General features: G+C 47.9%; 2 protein-coding genes across 5 annotated transcripts in view; one reads left to right on the top strand and one right to left on the bottom strand.

Annotated features, from left to right (window-relative positions):
* The first annotated feature begins 19 nt into the window (after positions 1-19).
* On the top strand, positions 20-23126 carry LOC141167203 (monocarboxylate transporter 13-like). 4 transcript variants are annotated; one of them, XM_073654645.1, is made up of 6 exons: positions 21-266; positions 9259-9397; positions 12673-12876; positions 13142-13285; positions 13397-14125; positions 22657-23126. In XM_073654645.1, exons 3-6 carry the CDS (start codon positions 12678-12680, stop codon positions 23103-23105), a joined length of 1521 nt encoding a protein of 506 aa, XP_073510746.1. In that variant the 5' UTR covers positions 21-266; positions 9259-9397; positions 12673-12677; the 3' UTR covers positions 23106-23126. The 4 variants fall into 4 exon arrangements, with proteins under 4 accessions (XP_073510747.1, XP_073510746.1, XP_073510745.1 ...); XM_073654644.1 differs by having other exon boundaries at positions 9259-9452; XM_073654646.1 differs by lacking the exon at positions 9259-9397 and having other exon boundaries at positions 20-266; positions 12697-12876.
* ACAP1 (ArfGAP with coiled-coil, ankyrin repeat and PH domains 1) overlaps positions 22516-23554 on the bottom strand; it is a 376352-nt gene continuing 375313 nt past the window's right edge. Inside the window, exon 22 of the mRNA XM_073654642.1 lies at positions 22516-23272. Within this exon, the coding sequence (XP_073510743.1) occupies positions 23166-23272 (107 nt within the window). The 3' untranslated portion in view covers positions 22516-23165. The remainder of the gene's footprint in view (positions 23273-23554) is intronic.

Raw genomic sequence — 23554 nt, 5'->3', positions numbered from 1 at the left:
AAGGGGTAAAAGTCAATGCAGGTTCCCGCCCACTGTCGCTCGCGTCCTGTAAGCGACTCCTCATTGGTCATTTCCTTTATTGCGTCACTCATAAATATTAATCACTAACTAGAAAAGTGACAGAAGGCGGAGACTGAGAAAACGTGACCGGAACGGAGACAAGACGGAGCGGCTGCTCTGATAACGTCAAGTGTGAACATGTCACAGAGAAAGCGCGGCTGCCTGGTGTGGGGAAACGTGAGGAGCCGGTAACCGGTGACAGCAAGGTGAGATGGAGGTGGTATATCCGGGTGTAATAGGTCAATGTGTAACCTGCCGTATATACCGCTCTCTGTATATTATACACTGCTGAAAAAACTAAAGGGACCCCTGAAATCCCCCCTCCTAGATGTGAATGAATGAAATCTTCTCATTGAATACTTTGTTCTGTAGAAGCTGCATGTGCTGACACCAAAATCACCCAAAAATCATCAATGGAAATCACATTTATTAACCAATGGAGGCCTGGATGTGGAGTCACCCCCAAAATAACAGTGGAAAACCCACTACAGGCCGATCCAACTGTGATGTAATGTCCTTAACACAAGTCACAATGAGGCTGAGTATTGTGTGTGGCCTCCACGTGCCTGTATGACCTCCCTACAACGCCTGGGCATGCTCCTGATGAGGCTGAGTATTGTGTGTGGCCTCCACGTGCCTGTATGACCTCCCTACAACGCCTGAGCATGCTCCTGATGAGGCTGAGTATTGTGTGTGGCCTCCACGTGCCTGTATGACCTCCCTACAATGCCTGGGCATGCTCCTGATGAGGCTGAGTATTGTGTGTGGCCTCCACGTGCCTGTATGACCTCCCTACAACGCCTGGGCATGCTCCTGATGAGGCTGAGTATTGTGTGTGGCCTCCACGTGCCTGTATGACCTCCCTACAACGCCTGGGCATGCTCCTGATGAGGCTGAGTATTGTGTGTGGCCTCCACGTGCCTGTATGACCTCCCTACAATGCCTGGGCATGCTCCTGATGAGGCTGAGTATTGTGTGTGGCCTCCACGTGCCTGTATGACCTCCCTACAACGCCTGGGCATGCTCCTGATGAGGCTGAGTATTCTGTGTGGCCTCCACGTGCCTGTATGACCTCCCTACAACGCCTGGGCATGCTCCTGATGAGGCTGAGTATTGTGTGTGGCCTCCACGTGCCTGTATGACCTCCCTACAACGCCTGGGGATGCTCCTGATGAGGGTGCGGATGGTCTCCTGTGGGATCTCCTCCCAACCTGGTCTCCCCAAATGTCAATGGAGCAGATCTGTATCCTTCCAGTCAGGGCCGGTACCCTTAGACTGGAATCATGTAGAATCCAAATCTGTGTCTCTCTGGATGGAGCCATGCCACCAAGCTGATGGTCTGAAGAGTCTCTCTGAATCTCTTTCTGCAAAAGTCACACTTCTTCATAGGCAAATGTCCCTTCAATAGTTCACAATTGGCCTTTCAAGCACACATCTACAGGTCAAGGAGGGAAGGCGCAGGGCTCAGGTCTCATTGTTTAAGCGTTTAATGAATTTGTGTAGTTGTCCTCCTGTTTTGTGAGTCCACAAGCCACAGGGTCCACACTATGGTTAATCATCATATTTAGCAAACATTCATTGTTCACCCACCAAGAGAAGTCAACATTCAGACTTCTACAAATACTAAAAGAACAAAACAGAGCGTAGGGATAAAAACACTGATCTTTTATTGAAGCTCGTGGCGCATCCTTCGGGCTATGCTCCTCTAGCTCCCGGGTTCTGGCCTTCTAGGATAAGTACAGGTATATCAGCTGTTCCTATTTGTCTGGCTGTATATTATTATTATTTTGTCATTACTATACACTTGTTGCAGCAATTAGTACAGCTCTCTTAATGGGATTATGATATGTTCTGTCTAGATTGGGGTCCTTGATGATATTTACCGAATGACCGCTTATAGTATACTGAGACTTCCCCTCTAGGGTCTATTCATATACCTTTTGTGGGGATCTATTCATTTTCAGAACGGTTATGGGTGGCTGATTTATTCCAGTGAACTGCGAGGATTATAGTCAGCCGTCTTTTGTACCCTGGTTGAAGATATGTATAATTGTCCATATAATAGTTTGCTATTTTGGGTAATAAATTTATTTCTATAAAAGATGATGTATTTTTATCCCTACGCTCTGTTTTGTTCATGTTTAGGTTCTATCAGAGGGGAATTTATTGATTTGGAGGATTTATATGTGCTTTATACAAATACTAGTCTGTCCTTCTTGACCCATCAAAGAAAAATACAAGTTCTAAAGTCAACATAAACATAATGGTGTATTTCTCTTGGCTTAAAAAATCTAGACGTCTGGCTGACTAAGATTAGCAGCTGTGTCGTCACACGGGCCCTGGAGGTTGCGCCGTGAGCGTGCCCACGGGACCCTGGAGGTTGCACGGTGAGCGTGCCCACGGGCCCCGGAGGTTGAGTGCATCATTTTATAGTGAAACAATTGCACCTGCTGATTTCAGGTCTTTCAGTAGCTCTCCACTGGTGTTCCTTGGCTCTAGGACCGTTCTTCTGATCATTTATTTTTTTTCACTCCTCTGTATGATATCTTGCTGTATGGGCTGGTGTATGGTGAAATCTTGCGGGGAGCAGCTGATCGTGGCCGTTGAAATCTTGCGGGGAGCACCCGGTTGTGGCTGGTATATGGTGAAATCTTCGGGGAGCACCCGGTTGTGGCTGGCGTATGGTGAAATCTTGCGGGGAGCACCTGGTTGTGGCTGGCATATGGTGAAATCTTGCGGGGAGCACCTGGTTGTGGCTGATGTATGGTGAAATCTTGCGGGGAGCACCTGGTTGTGGCTGGTGTATGGTGAAATCTTGCGGGGAGCACCTGGTTGTGTATGGTGAAATCTTGCGGGGAGCACCCGGTTGTGGCCGGTTTATGGTGAAACGTTTTTTCCACTTCCGGATTATGGCCCAGCAGCGCTCACCGAAACCTTCAGTAGTTTAGAAATTATTCTGTAACCAATGCCATCAGTATGTTTTGCAACAATAAGGTTGTAAAGGTCTTGAGACAGCTCACTGGTGTTACCCATCATGAGATGTTTCTTGTGTGGCCCCTTGGTAAAGACACCTTTTTATAGATCATCAGGTGAACCAGCTGATATTATTGGTCACTAAGTGGCCGGATGGCTTTCTAATTCCTGATAGATCTCAGCCGGTGTCAGGACTTTCCAGGGCTTTTTGCTCCTCTTTCTTCATGTGTTCAATACTTTTTCTCTGTGTCATTTCTCATTATTTATGGACATCTGAGGTGATTTCTTTGCTGTGTGGATTGGGCGGGAGAACTTCATGACTTTTACCAATAGATCGTGTTCAATATTGAAGTCAGTCACCCACTGTAGGTGTTTGCGGGCGGCGGTGCTGTGACTGCGGCGGTCCTCTCTGACAGTCTCTAGCCGCTGCATCCGGCTGCATGTAGAAAATGTACCGTGTTGGATCCACCGTTAGTCTGGGCTCCGAAGAGTTAATTGTAGACCTGATGAAGCCAACACCTTTCTAGTCAATTATTGCTGTATGTTTCATGTGCATCTGTAGATGGAGACTCATTAACCCTCTGAGCACCAGTACCTGAGCAGGACCCGGTCACTGCAGGATATACGATGTATACTCCAGTCACAGATGTAATATACAACAACCCCTCCCCCAACCTCCATGGTGTTAGGTTTGGTTTATTTGTCAATTGTTCTCATTTTCTGCTGTTTACAGTGAACAAAATTCGCCACAAAATGCCCTTAATGACTTTAAAAACCAGGGGAGGAGTCCTGAGGAGATAATTTGCATATTCCCACTGCATTTTGGGGTAAGTGAAGAGTCTCCGCGAGCTCAAAGAACACTGGATTTTGGCTGTTGGAGCTGAAAAGAGGACATCGGTAAACCGCGCATTTTGAAGCTTTTTTTTTAAGCTTTTTTCACTGTTTTCAGAACATTAACAGTAAGAACATGGAAGAGTCCAGGAGCCATTTGGTGAGCTGCATATCCTGCTACATGTTCACAGACTTGCCAGTGGAAAAGCCAAACTTCACATGCCAGAAATGCAAGCTTGTGTCCCTGTTGGAGGAAAAGTTGCGAAATCTAGAAGAGAGGTTAACTACCTTGAAAATCATTAAGGAAGGTGAAGAGTTCTTAGACAGAGCAGAATTATCTCTTCATGATTCAGAAAGAGAAGAAATTCTCACTGCACCTGAGGAAACAGAGGAATGGAAGCATGTGACCCACAGAAGCAGGAGGATCGAGAGGCAGTCAGCACCCATACTGCTCAGGAACCAGTACCAGGCTCTCACACAGGAGAACCACGAAGAAATACAGCAAGATAAGACTTTGCCAGCAATGAATAACCTTGTAAGCCCTCAGAATCCTCCTGGATGGAGAAAGAAGAATGTTGTGAAGAAAAAACGGAGAGTGGTGGTCATGGGGGATTCCCTGTTAAGAGGAACAGAGGCCGCTATCTGCAGACCAGACATAACCTCAAGAGAAATGTGCTGTCTTCCAGGAGCAAAAATTACAGATGTGTCTGACAGGATATCAAGACTCTTCAGACCTACAGATCACTACCCATTCCTGCTAATACATGTGGGGACAAATGACACCGCAAGAAAGGACCTGGAAACCATCTGCAGTGACTTTGAAGACTTAGGCAAGAAAGTGAAAGAATTGGGAGCGCAGGTGGTCTTCTCATCCATCCTCCCAGTGGATGGCCATGGAACAATGAGGTGGAATAAGATTCTACAGGTGAACAACTGGCTACGTCGATGGTGCCGTCAACAAGGATTTGGATTTCTGGATCACTGAATGAATTACCTATACGATGGACTACTTGCTAGAGATGGGGTGCACCTTGCGAAGACTGGAAAACATGTATTTGGAAGTCGCCTTGCTACACTCATCAGGAGAGCTTTATACCAGAACAATGTGGGAAGGGAAGCAAAAGGCCAGAAAAAGCCATACAGCTGACAAATACTATTGAGATCTCTGCTACTGGAAGTGGAAAGGAAGAACAAAGACAAAAAAATCTAAATAATAAAAATATGGGAGGAAGAGAAACCAATCACAAACTAAAATGTTTTTATACAAATGCATAAAGCATGGGCAACAAACAAGGAGAATTGGAACTACTAATGCAGGAAAAGAAATATGATGTCATTGGAATCACTGAAACTTGGTGGGACGATACACATGATTGGAATAAAAGGATACAACTTATCTGCAAGAAACAGACTTGATAAACAAGGAGGAGGTGTCGCATTGTATGTTAGAAAAGCGAATATCTGCACAGAGATTGAAGCTTCAGAGACTGGGAGTTCTGTGGAAACTGTTTGGGTAAGAATACAAGGAGAGAACAACGGAAAGGACACCATTGTAGGCATTTACTACAGGCCACCTGGGCAAGCTGAAGATATGGATGAACTCTTTATGTATCAAATGACCAAGTTCTCCAAAAAATATGACGTAGTGGTCATGGGAGATTTCAACTATCCAGACATTTGTTGGGAATCTCTCTCAAGTAAAACTAACAGGTCAAGCAAATTCTTATCCTCTCTTGCTGACAACTTTATCTTCCAAAAGGTAGGGGAGAAAACAAGGGGATCTGCTACTTTGGATCTAATCCTTATAAACAGGGAGGAAATGGTTGAGGAGGTAAAGGTGGCTGGGACCCTAGGAGGCAGCGATCATGCTATTATAGAATTTTGGATAACTAGAGGAGGAAGACATGTGAAGACTCAAACTTCAAGGTTAGATTTTAGAAAGGCAGATTTTAAGAGACTCAGAAAGAGAATAGGAGGGATCCAATGGCTGGATGTCCTTAAGGACAAAAATGTCCAGGAAGGATGGGAAATTTTTAAAAATGAGATTCTCAAAGCACAATCGTTAACAATCCCGAAAAGTAGGAAGAATGGGAAGCATTTAAGGAAACCAGGATGGATGAACACAGAACTTAAACACATGCTAAAAAGAAAGAAAGAAATGTTTATTAAATGGAAAGAGGGAGGCATATCTAAAGAAGATTATAATGCAGTCTGCAGATCCTGCAGGGCATGTATCAGGTTAGCTAAAGCTGACAATGAATTAAGGCTTGCAAGAGATGTCAAAAGCAATAAAAAAGGATTTTGGGGGTATGTCAAAAGTAAAAGAAAAGTCAAAGATGCTATAGGATTTTTACAGGATGAAAATGGAGAAATGGTAAGAGAGGATGTTGAGAAGGCCGAACTTTTTAATTCCTATTTTGCATCTGTTTTCTCTCAGAAAGAAAATGTAACATTAACTGATCTTCACTGTCCTTTTAAAGGAATAGAGGAATCCAAGTTATCTGTAAACAGAAAGATTGTGAGGGAATATTTAGCTAACATAAATGAGTTCAAGTCTCCAGGTCCAGATGAATTACACCCCAGAGTACTGAAGGAGATCGTAGAAGAAATTTTAGAACCACTCTCCATAATCTTTGAAAATTCTTGGAGAACAGGAGAAGTCCCAGAAGACTGGAGAAGAGCAAATGTTGTTCCTATTTTCAAAAAGGGGAAGAAGGTGGACCCAGGGAACTATAGGCCGGTGAGTCTGACTTCTATACCAGGAAAGATCTTTGAACAAATTATTAAACAACATGTATGTAAGTACATGGATAAGAATGAAGTGATTAACCAGAGTCAGCATGGGTTTGTAACTAACAAGTCATGTCAGACTAACTTAATTTCCTTCTATGACAGAATCACTGACTGGGTGGATCAGGGAAATGCTGTAGATATAGTATATCTTGACTTCAGCAAAGCATTTGACAAAGTATCTCACACCATCCTTATTGAAAAAATGACCAAGTATGCAATGGACCAGGCAACTGTTAGGTGGATTCATAACTGGCTTAGTGATCGGACTCAAAGGGTAGTTGTAAATGGCTTCACATCCAGCTGGATGAATGTCTCAAGTGGGGTACCACAGGGCTCCGTCTTGGGACCTGTATTGTTCAACATCTTCATCAATGATTTAGATGAAGGAATTGAGGGTAAACTGATTAAATTTGCTGATGACACAAAGCTAGGAGGGATAGCTAATACTAGAGAAGAGAGAGAGAGGATTCAAAAAGACCTAAATAAACTGGAGCAGTGGGCAGCAACCAACAGAATGGTTTTTAACAGGGAAAAATGCAAAGTACTACATCTGGGCAATAAAAATGAAAAAAGCATATACAGAATGGGAGGAATAGAGCTAAGCAACAGTACATGTGAAAAAGACTTAGGTATACTAATAGATCATAGACTGAACATGAGTCAACAGTGTGATGCAGCAGCAAAAAAGGCAAATACAATTCTGGGATGTATTAACAGAAGCATACAGTCTAGATCACGTGAAGTCATTATCGGTCTTTACTCCTCTTTGGTCAGACCTCATCTGGAATACTGTGTACAGTTTTGGGCACCACATTTTAAAAAAGACATCGACAAACTGGAGCAAGTTCAGAGAAGAGCGACCAGAATGGTGACTGGTCTGCAAACCATGTCCTATGAGGAACGGTTGCAGGATTTGGGAATGTTTAGCTTGCAAAAAAGAAGACTGAGAGGAGACTTAATAGCTGTCTACAAATATGTCAAGGGCTGTCACATTGTAGAAGGATCATCTTTATTCTCATTTGCACAAGGAAAGACTAGAAGCAATGGGATGAAACTAAATGGGAGGAGACACAGATTAGATATTAGAAAAAACTTTTTGACAGTTAGGGTGATTAATGAGTGGAACAGGCTGCCACGAGAGGTGGTGAGTTCCCCTTCAATGGACGTCTTCAAACAGAGGCTGGACAGACATCTGTCTGAGATGATCTAGTGAATCCTGCTTTGAGCAGGGGGTTGGACCAGATGACCCAGGAGGTCCCTTCCAACTCTACCATTCTATGATTCTATGATTCTAGTACGATGACGGCGATGCACCTTTAGTACTTATTGTCGCCATTCTGGCTGTTGTGATCTGCTGTAGATGTGATGCTTAGTCAGATACCAGCTTCTGGCTGCCACCCTCATGGGCAATGGCCTCCAGGTCACTAATTTTCTTGGGTCCTCAAGCTGTTGGACCACTGTTCTTAGAGAACAGATCATTGTCAAAAAAGGATTCAACACCAGCCAGAACTCCAGGACATCACCTCTGCTGGCCCAAAAGCCTCCAATATGCCCAGAACCATAGACTTGACTACAGATGCTCTGGGATTCTGTTCTGTGAAGCGAAGGAACAAAAACCTTAAATCTACAGACTATGGGTCAGTGATGTCCGGGGGTGGAATATTGAACACCCTGACTATAGTAAAGCATGGCGCGGGCTCTGATGCCTACAGTAAAGCATGGCGGCGTCCGGTGGTTATCCAGTGGAGCATGGCAGCGGCTCTGTTATGTCTACAGTCAAGCACGACAGGCCACTATTTTTATCTTTTGGGTCTGAAAACTTGCAGAATGTGGGGAACAAGTTGGATTCAATCAGGACATTTTCTCCTAGGATTTTCGGATACCTCAGGGGACACTGAACAGTCCACCCAGACTTGGTTTCAGGAGTCCTGGAAGTTTCTGGAATGTCCTTCACAGCCGCCTGATGAGCCCCATAGAAAATATTTTGCAGCATTAAACATGAGAATATTAGTGACCTGGAGGCCGTTGGCTATGAGGACTGGGCTAAGAATCCTCTGAAACCTGGACAGAATCTGGTTGCTGGCTATGCATCACGTTGGCAGAAGGTCATAACAGCCAGAGGGGCAGCGGGTCATAACAGCCAGAGGGACTCTGGCTGTTATTAATAAGCTGAATATGTGATGGGGAGGGGGCATAATTATGATTACAGAAGTAGAATGTCCTTTGTTACTGCAGCTCTGGGTGTGACTGCACTAGAAGGAAGAGATGTCATCTACCGATGGAATCAGCTGAGCTGGTTAATGAGGCTGGACTCAGACCAGGGCCAAAGTACTTATGTAAATGGATTCTATATCACCGGATTCACCATGATTCTGGCTGTTCCCTCTCTGACCCACCACCCTTTCATGTTAGTCTGATATTTCTGTTACTGCTTTGCTAGCACGTAGGGTCTATTCTCCCAGGTTCTCAGTTTTGCTCCAGGGTTAGGAGATCAGACCATAAGTTCTTAGTTTTTGCCCACAGGTAGGGTTAATTCTCCCAGCTTCTCAGTTTTTGCTCCCAGTTGCTGAATTATGATCTGTTTTACTTTACCACCATCAGGTCAAAGATTGACTTCTTGCTGATCGGTTCAACGATTACCTGCCCTGAGAGAAGTCGAGCTTCACGGTGATTGCATGCGGCTGTAACTCTTAACTCACTTGGAGTTCAGCCCTTATCTGACTCTACAGCTGTGAACCAGGTGACTGTCAGAAGTGAGGCTCGGAGAAGTCGGTCATCAGATGAAGCTCAGTGAGGTGATGGTTGTGGCCCTGTAGGTGTTGCGTGCCGCGTACGGGGATGGTTGTGGCCCTGTAGGAGTTGGTGCAGGGATGGTTGTGGCCCTGTAGGGGTTGTTTGCCGCGATTGGTTGTGGCCCTGTAGTTGTTGCTTGCGGGGATCGTCGTGGCCCTGTCGGGGTTGCGTTCCGCGTACAGGAATCGTGTGTGTGTGTGTGTATCCACCTACAAAGAATGGAGAGGTCTGTAATTTTTACTTCACCTGTGACAGACAGAAAGACACCTGTCCACACACTCAATCACACTCCAACCTCTCCACCATGGCCAAGACCAAAGAGCTGTCTAAGAACACCAGGGACAAAATTGTAGACCTGCACAAGGCTGGGATGGGCTACAGGACAATAGGCAAGAAGCTTGGTGAGAAGACAACTGTTGGACCAGTCTCAAACATTACCGTAAGTAACACACTACACTGTAATGGATTAGGATCCTGCAAGGCACGCAAGGTCCCCCTGCTCACGCCAGCACATGTCCAGGCCCATTTGAAGTTCTCCAATGACCATCTGTATGATTCAGAGGAGGCATGGGAGAAGGTCATGTGGTCAGATGAGACCAGAAGATGAAGGATGAGTACAACCCCCAAGAACACCATCCCAATCATGAAGCATGGTGGGGGAAACATCATACTTTGGGGTTGCTTTTCTGCAAATGGGACAGGACGACTGCACCGTATTGAAGGGAGGATGGATGGGATCATGTCTTGCGAGATTTTGGCCATCAACCTCCTTCCCTCAGTAAGAGCATTGAAGACGGTCGTGGCTGGGTCTTCCAGAATGACAATGATCTGAAACACACTGCCAGGGCAATTAAGGCGTTGCCCCGTGTAACATCCCTGGCGGCATGCTGGCATGACTTACCATCTCCCACCATGCAAGACCGCCAACTTGCCTATCAGTCCAGGCTGTTCACTTTGCTCCAGTACTTGCTGTGTGCATGTCTCTTGTCTGATTTCTTAGGGCGGCGGCCCTGTTACTGCCTGATTCTTAAAGTTACAGTGTGCGCACTCCTAATGCGTCCCCAGCCTATTGCTGTGAGTCACTGGATACTTAAACCCCCTCCACCCAGTAGGAGGTGCCTGAGCAACGCTTTCTTTCAGTGTGTTCTGTGCAGCTGAGTTGCCAGGTTCTGTCCTGTATCGTGTCTGTTTCCGCCACCCTGGGGGCTGAGTTCCCAGGCTTGTTCCTGTCTTAGCCTGTTACCTGTTTGTCTCTATGTCCTATCCTTCCCTTTTCCTGCAGTGTCTGAACCTGCACCTAACTCCAACGCGTTGTCTCTGTACTTCTGTTTGTGAGTTTTGTGTCCACTTTCTACTTCATTGTAAGTACCTTGTGTGTATCTGGTTCTGCTTGTCCCGTTTCCCTGCCTCAGTATCTACCTCCTGTGTTCTAGCTATCTTCCTGTGTTTCCCAGTCTGTTCCATGTGAACAGAGCCCTGTCTTGTCTGCCAGCACCTTCTGCTCTGCGGTTTCACTCTGCTCTGTTCTGCCTCGCTTGTCCTCCGCGCTTGCGGTTTCGCTCTGCTCGTCCTCCGTGCTTGCGGTTTCACTCTGTTCTGCTTGTCCTCCGCGCCTGCGGCTCTGTTCCTGTATCCCAGTCTGTACTGGTCCCTATCTAGCCTGCGTTCCTACCTGCCAGTACCCTCCTGTCTGCATACCAGCTGTGCCTGCCAGTACCCTCCTGTCTGCATACCAGCTGTGCCTGCCAGTACCCTCCTGTCTGCATACCAGCCGTGCCTGCCCGTTCCTGCATTCCCCGGTGTGGGTCAACAGCTGTGACCGGGGTCTGACTTGGAGTAGCACCTGGGCCATTTCCCATGTCCCTCCTCGGACCACAGAGTCGATTAAGCCGCCGTGTGTTTGTGGTCGGATCTGGCGAGGCCCCTAGTCACTCCCCTCCAGGCACTCCTCGGTTCGTGGCCCAGTGGGACCTCTAACCACACTCACGCCAGCCAGTCCGGGCATGAGCGTAACACCCCGTAAGAAGCATTTCAAGGTCCTGGAGTGGCCTAGCCAGTCTCCAGACCTGAACCCAATAGAAAATCTTTGGAGGGAGCTGAAACTCAATGTTGCCCAGCGACAGCCCCGAAACCTGAAAGATCTGGAGAAGATCTGTATGGAGGAGGGGGCCAAAATCCCTGCTGCAGTGTGTGCAAACCTGGTCAAGAACTACAGGAAACGTCTGACCTCTGTAATTGTAACAAAGGTTTCTGGACCAAATATTAAGTTCTGTTTTGTTATTGTATCAAATACTTATTTCATGGAATAAAATGCAAATTTAAAAAAAATTCAGAAAACCATTTTGTATGATTTTTACATAATTAAGATTCTGTCTTTCACAGGAAGTGACCTACGATAAAAATTAGACCTCTTCATTCTTTGTAGGTGGGACACTGCCGATTTTAACAGCTTTATCAAATACTTCTGCATATATACACACTTTCTCCACTGTATATGCAAATATATACTGTATATACCATCCGCTCACCGTGAGCTCCCTAATAACCGGCCTAGTAGTGGAAGCAGCCGTGGCCTCGTCCATCAATCCTCAGCCGATTAATGCCTAATTGTCTTGATGATTGGAGCGGTGGTCCATGACCTAATGGTGGTCTCCTTGACAAATTGGTACCAGATGGGAGATCTGAATGATTACTCCTGTTGCTTTCTTGACAAACTGTTGGCAGCGATGGGATCTGTGTGATCTCTTGGCTGTTCATCTTGATAGTGATCCCTGGAATTGGGGGGGGGGGGGGGGTGTGAGACCCCTGTGATGGATGTGATCTTTGTGTGCGATTCATGGGTGTGATTGATGGGATCAGCCTTGTTCATCTGATTCCTGTGATTGGTATGATCATTGTGATTCCAGTGAACGGAGTTGCCGGCCGTGCGCCCGTAGTGGGGCGAGGCGCTGGACTCGTGGAAGGCGTGAGCAGAGCTGTTGGAGACTGAACTATGTTGTAATCGTGGAAGACAAGGATTGATAAATGAGAACCCCAGAGGTTCCCTGGTGGATTGCTGTAGGGCGTCATTCACACGTCTGTGTCTGCTCAGGACTGTATGCCGATGCTCGGCTGCCTTCATTTCTACCCACACTTGGCTTTGGCTGTGAATTTTGCTGTTCTTTCCATCTTTAATTGTTCTTTACTGATCTGCTTTTTTTTTTTTTTTTTTTTGCCTTCTAGTTTCAATGTCCTCCTTCTTTCCAGAAATGCTGGACAAGTGGGGCGCCATGCTGCTCGTCTCCTGCTTCCTTCAGGCCGGCTTAGTATTTGGAACTCTCCGTTCCTTTGGGATATTTTTTCCGGAATTCGTGGACTATTTTGGCTCCCCAGCCGGGAGTGTGTCATGGGTGACATCTTGTGCCGTTGCCGTTCAACAACTACTGAGTAAGTATAACCTATTCACCCAAATCAGGACCCAATATAGGACGGACTCTGAGGTATGGGGCGTTGATCGAGAGCCCCACTGGGTCTGGTGGATAGTTTGGATGCATCTCCTCAGGGAGCTTCGGCATCATGTCTTCTCCTCGCTGACCAGCATGCTGATGAGCCCTCCTGGATGGTCACTTGTAGGTGGTGCCATATATGAATTCTGGCAGGATCGGTCCCAAACATGACCCGGGTCTGACTGGTGCTGTTTTCTTGTCCGCAGGTCCCCTGGGCTGTGCACTCGCCCTTCGGTTTGGATCTCGCCCTGTTGTCATCTTGGGAGGTTTCCTCTCATCTCTTGGCTTGTTTTTAGCCTCATTATCCACTGAACTCTACCAGCTTTATCTGAGCATCGGAGGCGTCTCGGGTAACCAGTCCTATGTGAACGTTGACTTGGGTGCCCAACATGACGGGAGGGTGGGCAGACTGCTAAAATGTGATTAGGGCAGGGGATAACCTTGTATCTGTGTTTCTGCAGGGCTTGGATGGGCGCTAATATTCTCACCATCGATGGCCGCTGTGACATGCTACTTTTCACGTAGGCGGTCTCTTGCTACTGGATTTGTGCTGACTGGTGTTGGGGTCTTCTCGTTTGCCCTGACGCCTCTCCTACAGTACCTTGTGGAAGAATATTCCTGGTGTGGGGCTATGCTTTTGCTGTCTGGAGTGGCCCTTCATTCTGTGCCATGTGGGGCTCTTCTCCAGACCTCCAGTGACTCCCCTCCTGACCGGTCCTTCCTATGGGGATGGGAACTTCTTTGTAATTTGGCCTTCCTACAGTACTGCCTGGCTATAACTCTGATCAATGCTGCTTATTTTGTGCCCTTTGCTCATTTGGTTGCTCATATGCGGACAAAAGGCATTGGAGATCGGCCGGCTGCTTTTTTAATGGCTCTTGTCGGCGTAGCAGATGTTGGTGGTCGCCTGTTTGCTGGTTGGTTGTCTGATCTCAGCCCAAAGCATACCCTACACCTGCTGAGCCTGTGGACAGGGCTGTCCGGTGTGGTCCTTGGGCTGCTCCCCCTGGCAGGTAGAGATGTGGAGATGGGGGCTGCAGCCGTTGCATTTGGCTTCTGTGCCGGGGCGCTGACTCCTGGAGTGTTCTCCGCCCTCCCGTGGGTCGTAGGGGCACAGAGGGTCCTTCCTGCTCTTGGATTGCTCCAGATGCTTGAGAGTGTGGGAGGACTCCTTGGACCTCCTATTTCAGGTGAGTGACTCCGATCTGCACAAAAGTAATACTTAGACAAAGTGCAAACAGTTGTCGGACCACCATGAAGACGGCGGCAGCAGTAGTGCAGGTAGAGGTGACCAGAGGGACTTGCCGAGGACCTGCCAGCAGGACTGTTCATGAAGACGCGGGCAGCAGTAGTGCAGGTAGAGGTGACCAGAGGGACTTGCCGAGGACCTGCCAGCAGGACTGTTCATGAAGACGCGGGCAGCAGTAGTGCAGGTAGAGGTGACCAGAGGGACTTGCCGAGGACCTGCCAGCAGGACTGTTCATGAAGACGCGGGCAGCAGTAGTGCAGGTAGAGCTGACCAGAGGGACTTGCTGAGGACCTGCCAGCAGGACTGTGGATGAAGTAAAGACTTGGCTGGGATGTAGATTAAATGTGTTCATTTACTGAGGAAATCTGTCACGTCGTTATATATATATACATAGAACGACATCTCTTCAGTAAATGATGTATAATATCACGCTGCACTCGGCCTTTTCCTGCCTGCGTTATTTGCATGCCTTGCTCTTTGCCTGATAGGTCAATGATTTTAAGAAGCTAGAACTTTAGTTTTAATAAAACTTTGAAATTTTTAGTAAAAAAGTGATTCCATGTGACAAATAGAGAGCAACGTGTTTCGAACACGCTCCGGCGGTCTGTGTCTGAGCTAAGTAACATCAGATCTCACAAAATCTATATACAGAGTTGGCGTCCATAAATGTGTCTGTACAGATCACGATGCAAGAGTAGGAAATAAAAGCAATGAACATGTGAATAATCAAGGAATAAAACAAAAAAAACACAGCGCCAACAGCAGAACAAGAGATGAAATTAGGTTTTATTAGGAATTTTGTATTAAGGCCTTGTGGGTGGCAGGTGCCAGGGTTGTCTATCCAGAATGCCTCACAGGGAGACTCCTCTGACCTGGAGGAAGAGACATCAGGAAATGCCGCTTACCTGGACCCGGAGGAGGAGACATCAGGATATGCCTCTGACCTGGACGAGGAGACCTCAGGAGACGCCTCTGACCTGGACCTGGAGGAGGAGACCTCAGGAGATGTCTCCTCCAGGACAGAGTCATCAGGAAACGCCTCTGACCTGGACCCGGAGGAGGAGACGCCTCTGACCTGGACCCGGAGGAGGAGACGCCTCTGACCTGGACCCGGAGGAGGAGACGCCTCTGACCTGGACCCGGAGGAGGAGACGCCTCTGACCTGGACCCGGAGGAGGAGACGCCTCTGACCTGGACCCGGAGGAGGAGACCTCAGGAGACGCCTCTGACCTGGACCCGGAAGAGGAGACCTCAGGAGACGCCTCTGACCTGGACCCGGAAGAGGAGACCTCAGGAGACGCCTCTGACCTGGACCCGGAGGAGGAGACCTCAGGAGACGCCTCTGACCTTGTTCTTTACCCATCAATGATTTTCGGTGTCTAAACTGCAATTGACAAAACATCCCAATGGAGCCACTAACCCATTAACCAAGATTTGATGTTTAAAACACAAAATCTCTATTTATTTTTTTTTTTTTTTTTTTTTTTATCTTGTCCAATCCAGGGCTGATTGTCTGATACGTTTCCAAGAAACAGTTGAGAGAATTGATCAGGTTGGATGTAATAACTAGATGTGTGAACAGACCTAGTAACCTTCCATCTTCAGTTTTTGCATTGCAGGAATTGAGAAATATGTCTGACATTGTAGTCACAAAGTGTCATGGGCATTATTGTGACCTAAGGGTTATAGTCATTCTAGGTATCTATGTTGGACACCACTACATACAAGAGATTTGTCTGTCTAGAAATCCCACCATCGATTTTCAAAAGGACACAAAAATCTTATTATCAAGGCTGAAATTTTCACATACCGCCAGACATGGCAACAGACAGGGTGGAGGTGTTGGTCTGCTCCTTTCCTCACAATGTGCTTTCCAGGTCATCCCCCCCGGTTCCCTCACTTATGTTTCCTTCCTTTGAAGTCCACACCATCAGACTCTTTAAACCCTTCTCCCTGCGAGTGGCAGTCATGTATCGCCCTCCAGGCTCCGCCCGACAGTTCTTGGATCACTTTGCCACCTGGCTTCCTCACTTTCTATCCTGTGACATCCCCACCCTCATCATGGGCGACTTTAACATCCCCATCGATGACCCCCTCTCCCAATCTGCCTCTCATCTACTTTCTCTAACTTCTTCATTCCGTCTCTCACAGTTTACGAATTCTCCTACCCATGAAGACGGGAACACTCTGGACCTGTTTTTTTCCAGTCTCTGCTTGCTGGATGACTTTACCAACTTCCCTCTCCCGCTCTCTGACCACAACCTTCTCTCCTTCTCTGTTAAGAATTGTCTCCTCACCCGGGACACCCCCACTTACCACACTTATAGGAATACACGTACCATTAATACCCAGCAGCTTATGGACAATCTCCACACATCTTTAGCCCCCATCTCCTCCTTCTCCTGTCCAGACTTGGCATTGTCACACTACAACAATACACTGAAGAGCGTCCTAGATGAAGCAGCTCCTTCTACTCGCAGAAAGATCCGACACAGACAACGGCAGCCCTGGCACACGATGCAAACACGCTTTCTTCAACGTTGCTCGAGGTGTGCTGAGCGTCAGTGGAGAAAATCTCTTTTAGCAGAGGACTTCATCCACTATAAATTCATGCTCAAAACCTATAACTCTGCCCTTCATCTGGCCAAACAATCCTACTTCACCACCCTCATCACTTCACTGTCCAACAACCCAAAACGACTTTTCGAAACCTTAAACTCCCTCCTGAAACCTAAAGCACAGGCCCCCACCACCAACCTCAGCGGGGAGGATCTGGCCACTTATTTCTTGGAAAAAATCAACCACATCCATCAGGACATCCCAGCCCAATCTCCTCAGTGCCTGGATCCCCTTCCCTACCGCACTTCAAGCTCACTAGCCATCTTTTAGCCGGTCACACAAGAAGAGGTTACCCAGCTCCTCGCTTCTTCTCGGCCTACAACCTGCAACAGTGACCCCATTCCTTCACATCTCCTGCAGTCCCTCTCACCGGTGGTCACCACTCACCTGACTAAAATATTTAACCTCTCTCTTTCGTCAGGTATCTTTCCCTCATCATTTAAACATGCCATCATAACCCCTTTACTTAAAAAGCCATCCCTGGACCAGAACTGCACTGCTAACTACAGACCTGTCTCTAATCTTCCCTTCATCTCTAAACTCCTGGAACGCTTGGTCCACTCCCGTCTAATCCGCTATCTCTCAGATAACTCTCTCCTCGACCCTCTACAATATGGTTTCCGCTCCTTACACTCCACTGAAACTGCCCTCACTAAAGTCTCTAATGATCTACTAACAACCAAATCCAAAGGTCACTGCTCCCTGCTGATTCTCCTGGATCTCTCTGCAGCATTTGACACTGTGGATCACCAGCTCCTCCTCACTATGCTCCGCTCTATAGGCCTCAAGGAAACCGTTCTCTCCTGGTTCTCCTCCTACCTCTCTGACCGCTCCTTCACTGTATCTTTTGCCGGCTCCTCTTCCCCTCCTCATCCCCTTACTATCGGGGTTCCTCAGGGCTCAGTCCTAGGCCCCCTCCTCTTCTCTCTATACACTGCCCCTATTGGACAAACAATCAGCAGATTTGGGTTCCAGTATCATCTCTATGCTGACGACACCCAACTATACACTTCTTCCCCTGACATCACCCCTACCCTAATACAAAACACCAAGGATTGTTTATCTGCTGTGTCTAGCATCATGTCCTCCCTCTATCTCAAATTGAATCTCCCCAAAACTGAACTTCTTGTGTTTCCCCCCTCTAGTAACCTAACTCTACCTAATATCGAAATTACCTTGGAGGGGTCAACCATAACTCCCAAGCAGCACGCCCGCTGCCTTGGGGTCATATTCGACACTAACCTTTCCTTTACTCCCTATATCCGATCACTCACTCGCTCTTGTCACCTGCATCTTAAAAACATCTCCAGAATCCGACCTTTTCTCACTTTGGAAACTGCTAAAACTCTTACTGTCGCTCTTATTCACTCTCGTCTGGACTACTGCAACTCTCTTCTGATCGGTCTCCCTCTTACCAAAATTTCCCCTCTCCAATCTGTCCTGAATGCGGCAGCCAGGGTCGTATTTATGTCCAGCCGCTTCACCGATGCCTCCACCTTGTGCCAGTCATTACACTGGTTACCCATTCACTACAGGGTCCAATATAAACTCATTGCTCTCACCCACAAAGCTCTCTACAGTTCTGCACCACCTTATATCTCCTCTCTCATCTCAGTCTATCGTCCTACACGTGCCCTCCGTTCCACAAATGACCTAAGACTAACATCCCCCATAATCTGAACCTCACACCTCCGTCTCCAAGACTTCTCTCGTGCTGCACCAGTTCTCTGGAATGCTCTACCCCAGACGATCCGATTGATGCCTAGCCCCGATGTCTTCAAGCGCGCTTTAAAAACCCATCTCTTTAAACAAGCCGACCACCTCAACTACTCAGTAACCTAACTTTCCCCTGTTCCCTCCTAAATATTATTCAGAATCTGCCCCCTACTGTTCATCTGTTTCTACACCCTCCATGCACTCGATAACTGCACTCGGTAATTGAGTATTGCACTTTAACATACAGGCTGATGACCGGATCATACAGCTTTATATGATCCCGACTTATTATAATTGCCAGACCTGAAATAACAAGAACTTTCCACCTATTGTGTCCCCCCATTTCCATGTAGATTGTAAGCTTGCGAGCAGGGACCTCACTCCTGATGTAACTGTTAAACTGTCTCACCTTGTATTGAATTTATTGTTTGTACATGTCCCCGCTTAATTGTAAAGTGCTGCGGAATATGTTGGCGCTATATAAATAAAAATTATTATTATAATTATTATTAATTCTCTTTCGGGGGTCTCACCAAAACGCAAAGGGCTTATCCTAAAGTGGAAGAACCTAAAAGTGCTGAAAGCTGTTGCTCCTTCTCCAATAAGAGCCAATGTATTGGGCATAGGGTCACTGAACACCTTGGTGACTGGTTGGAGCAAGGAGTCGAGTCATTCTCAAAGAGCCGCATGTTTTCTAGAAGATTCCAGAGATGTGTTGGAACAATTCGCTGACAAAATTTGCTCTTCCCACAACTTCTGCTTTCACTTGGTTGTCGTTGCACTAGATACTTCCATTCCCCATGACATGGCCATCGATGCACTAGAAGTTCATCTTTACAGTACAGTTGTTCTTCTGATTTATGTTCTATTATTTTTGTCGCCTTTTCAGTCTTGAGAATCTTTTTCATTTGATAATCATTTTTTTTCTACATTGGCGGGGAGTATCCATAGGTGCAAAGTATTCCCCTTCATCAGCGAATCTGGTAATGTCTCTATTGCATTGATAATCCATTTGTTCTTTGGGTATTCTGCTACGGTGGATACATAGACGATTTGCTCTTCATCTGGAGAGGAGATGCGTCTGCCATACTGGGATTTTGTACAGGATCTCAGATAATAATCATTGTAAACTTTCACTTCAATTTCTCATTTTTCCAGATAGATTTTTGCCTTCTAGCCGAAGGTCTTAAGATGAGATCATCCCATTTTTACCTCCTCTTTTTGCAAACCAGTGTCAGGTACCAGGGTAGTCGTCCTAGGCTCACAATCTGCACTTCCTTCTGCGTGTAAATTCTACTGGAATTACCATGATGGCAACAAATGAGTCCATGAATTAGATTATCACAAGAATTACTTCCGAGAAAGAGGCCCTATCCACAATCCAGGAAGAGTAGCCCCTAACCTGGAACAACGGAAGATGCTTCTGGTTCTTATAAGGGTAAGTCCAATGCTTATCGTATAGAACCTGCATTGTCCTTACAATTTAACCAAATAAAACCCCTCATTGAGACCCGATATTATGAGGAGGACGCTCTTTCCACATTGCAGCTATGCCGGCGCCATCCCTCGGCATCGTCTTTCTCCTAGCTTCTTTCAGTCCAGCATTCATGGCAAAACCTGCTCCGATGCGCCGGGGTCTTAGAGATGCAGCACCAACTGCTGTAGAAATTATCAACAGTAACAGATTTCATCCCAAATATCATGCATGATGATTATCAAAGGTATATAGGATGCGCCTCAAGGAACATAGGTCACATTTCCCAACATTTAACTGACCTTGTTCCTCCAGTTCTCACCGCACAAATAGTTTCCCATGCGTCTAGACAATTCATCAATAGTCATGAGCATCCGGTAACATCCTTCAAAGGGGAGGAGAGGTCGGGAGATGCCGCCATTGACCCCAGGGGAGGAGAGGTCGGGAGATGCCGCCGCTGACCCCAGGGGATTGGAGGTCGGGAGATGCCGCCGCTGACCCCAGGGGAGGGGAGGTCGGGAGATGCCGCCTCTGACCCCAGGGGAGGAGAGGTCGGGAGATGCCGCCATTGACCCCAGGGGAGGAGAGGGCTAGAGATGCCGCCACTGACCCCAGGGGATTGGAGGTCGGGAGATGCCGCCGCTGACCCCAGGGGAGGGGAGGTCGGGAGATGCCGCCGCTGACCCCAGGGGAGGGGAGGGCGGGATATACAACCTCATCACCTGCTACTCAAATGGCCTCAATATGCATAAAGAAATGTAAGTTTCATTAGTAATTTTGTATCTTTGTTTCTTGGTTATACAGGAGTTTTTTGGTTTTATTTTGTACTCTTGCATCATGTGATCTGTACAGCCACATTTATTGGCTCCAACTCTGAGCTAAGTAACAGCAGATTTCACAAAATCTATATACAAATGCATGAGAGCAACGCGTTTCCATTTGTCACATGGAATCTTATTGAAAATAAACTTTGAAATTTTAAGGAGCTGGAACTATTTTGCTTTGGGTCTTCACGCATGGTGACTGTCTCCCTTGCTCCTCGCTTTGAGCCGTAACGGTGATCTGCTTTCACTGCTCTTTTAGAGTCGACTGATATTTAGGGCGGCGCACGCACATATCAATTCTTCATCTTAATTACGTCATGTGGAATGACTGCCCACGCCGCCGCTTCTCCCAGCAGCGACTGCCCACGCCGCCGCTTCTCCCAGCAGCGACTGCCCACGCCGCCGCTTCTCCCAGCAGCGACTGCCCACGCCGCCGCCTCTCCCAGCAGCGACTGCTCATGCGTGATATTTTGGCCAGAGAAGGCAAGTCACTAAAAATCAGTGACCTGTCAGTCAAAGACCGGAGGCAGGTGGAGGGGCCGGCGAATTCAATATACAAAACCCCGCGGCCAGGTCCTCTTCCAGTGTGAATGCCCCTTACCGTCTCATTGGAAGTGCTAGTCCCAGGAGCTTAGTGCTTGTCCTGTATTATGGGTGCACCCTATACACAGTATTCACCCTCTATATACTGTACGATTCAACCATTGAGCTCTTAGTAGCCGTCCTCCAGGACGTGGATCACCGCAGACTCCACAGTCAGGTGTGAGCACCACACATCAACGCAGGAGACAGGACATTCATAGATACCTGTGGCCGCCACACACCAATGAAGCCATCAGAAGGGCAGGGAGTTCAGCGAGGCTGACTGGAGGCCCGAGACATCAGGGAGGCTAACAGGAGGGTAAGGACATCGGGAAGGTCATCGTTGGACAGAGAGGTTGTCGAGGCCCTCAGAGTGGCAGGGAGGTCAGTAAGGCTGAGAGGTCAATGAGGCTGACCGGAGAACAAAGACATCATAGAGGCAGATGGGAGGTCAGTGAGGCTGACTGGAGGACAGAGCGAGCGGGAGGATGGAGAGGCTGACCCAAAGACATTGAGGAGGCAGATGGGAGGTCAGCGAGGCTGACTGGAGGACCGAGCGAGCGGGAGGATGGAGAGGCTGACCCAGAGACATTGAGGAGGCAGATGGGGAGAGCAGCGAGGCTGACTGGAGGACCGAGTGAGCGGGAGGATGGAGGTTAGCGAGGCTGACTGGAGGACAGAGCGAGCGGGAGGATGGAGACATGGAGGAGGCAGATGGGAGATCAGTGAGGCTGACTGGAGGACAGAGCGAGCGGGAGGATGGAGACATGGAGGAGGCAGATGGGAGGTCAGTGAGGCTGACTGGAGGACAGAGCGAGCGGGAGGATGGAGACATGGAGGAGGCAGATGGGAGGTCAGCGAGGCTGACTGGAGGACAGAGTGAGCAGGAGGATGGAGAGGCTGACCCAGAGACATTGAGGAGGCAGATGGGAGAGCAGGGGGCTCAGGGATTCCATGTTGGGTCAGAGACTTTGCTCTAGGTGTGGACCCCTTGTTAGGGAGCTCATATATGGGGACAGCTGGACGTGTGACCTTTCTCCCATGAGGGCTTCCATGGATCTGTCCTGATGAGGTCAATCTGCAGCCTGAGAACAGAGATCCCCCATAAGCATGCCATAGTCCTAATAATCCAGCATTTATTGATGTCGCGCGGGGGGTTGGAGATGAATGTGGCAGTCCATGAGGTCCTGGCTCGGCGGGGGTGATGTCACCGGCGTTTCCATGTTGGGGAATAATGGAGGTCCTTCTCTTTTGCAGGTTGGCTGTGTGATCGGACCGGGGACTTCTCCATGTCTTTCCTTCTCTCTGGCTCCTTCCTGCTCCTTGGAGCGCTCATCATCCTCACTCTGCCTGAAATCTGTGGCAGAAGTTGTTGTTTCCAGGCAGAGAGGAACTCCAGGACTATGAATGGCGAGCTACCGGCTAGCGATGGTGCCGCTCTGGCTAATGGCTATTGTGAGTGCAGAGTCGAGCAGCCGCCATCAGATAGTCCTGTGTTCAGAGACTACAGACCAGGGGCAGACATGTCATCCTCTGATCAATGGCCTCCACAGGAGGAAGGAACAGGACACGGCCATGAGGACGGCAAGCATGAGGACGGGTGTCATCGGGAGGCCGACGGGACAGTGCTGGAGGGTCCGCGCTCGTCCCCAGTGACATCACTGCCGCTCTCCTCCACGGCGGCGGTTCTATCGTGGCCTCAATAAATTGTCTATTTATTAGTAAAATGTCTGGCGCTCCTTGCTGTCCGGCGGGCCGGGCCTCGTTCAGAGCGTGCTCAGTCTGGCGTCACCGCTACGCCGCGACAACTTCTCTGGAGCATCAGACGCCATCAGAGAGAAATCACGAAATATATCCTGATAGGTCTCATCACCTGTATGGAGACATGAGCGGGATACGAAGGTGAGGTGGGACAGGGACTGATGATTGGCCAGATTTACCATTTCTGCTGCCTTGTTCTTTGACACTTTTGTATTTAGGATTTATTGATCGGGCCCACGACACTATGTAGATGTGGCACAGGCATTTACACCATGGTGGCAGAATCCTTTACAGCACCAGATGCAAGAGTCCTAAAAACTCTGCACCAATGGCAAATCTACACATATACTAACAAGATCACATCCCTCCTGACTGACCAAACACGGTCCAAACG

Source organism: Phyllobates terribilis, unplaced genomic scaffold, assembly GCF_046119375.1.
Source record: "Phyllobates terribilis strain yellow unplaced genomic scaffold, ASM4611937v1 Scaffold_11__3_contigs__length_659146591, whole genome shotgun sequence".
NCBI classification, from domain to species: Eukaryota; Metazoa; Chordata; class Amphibia; order Anura; family Dendrobatidae; genus Phyllobates; species Phyllobates terribilis.
This window is presented reverse-complemented; position numbering and strand designations above follow the sequence as displayed.

Bases quoted from the DNA above. Each gene is read 5' to 3' on its own strand.
- LOC141167203 (XM_073654645.1), top strand. From the start codon at position 12,678: ATGTCCTCCTTCTTTCCAGAAATGCTGGACAAGTGGGGCGCCATGCTG. The intron at 12,877-13,141 runs GTAAGTATAACC...TCTTGTCCGCAG, and splicing joins TGCCGTTCAACAACTACTGA to GTCCCCTGGGCTGTGCACTC. The intron at 14,126-22,656 runs GTGAGTGACTCC...TCTCTTTTGCAG, and splicing joins CCTTGGACCTCCTATTTCAG to GTTGGCTGTGTGATCGGACC.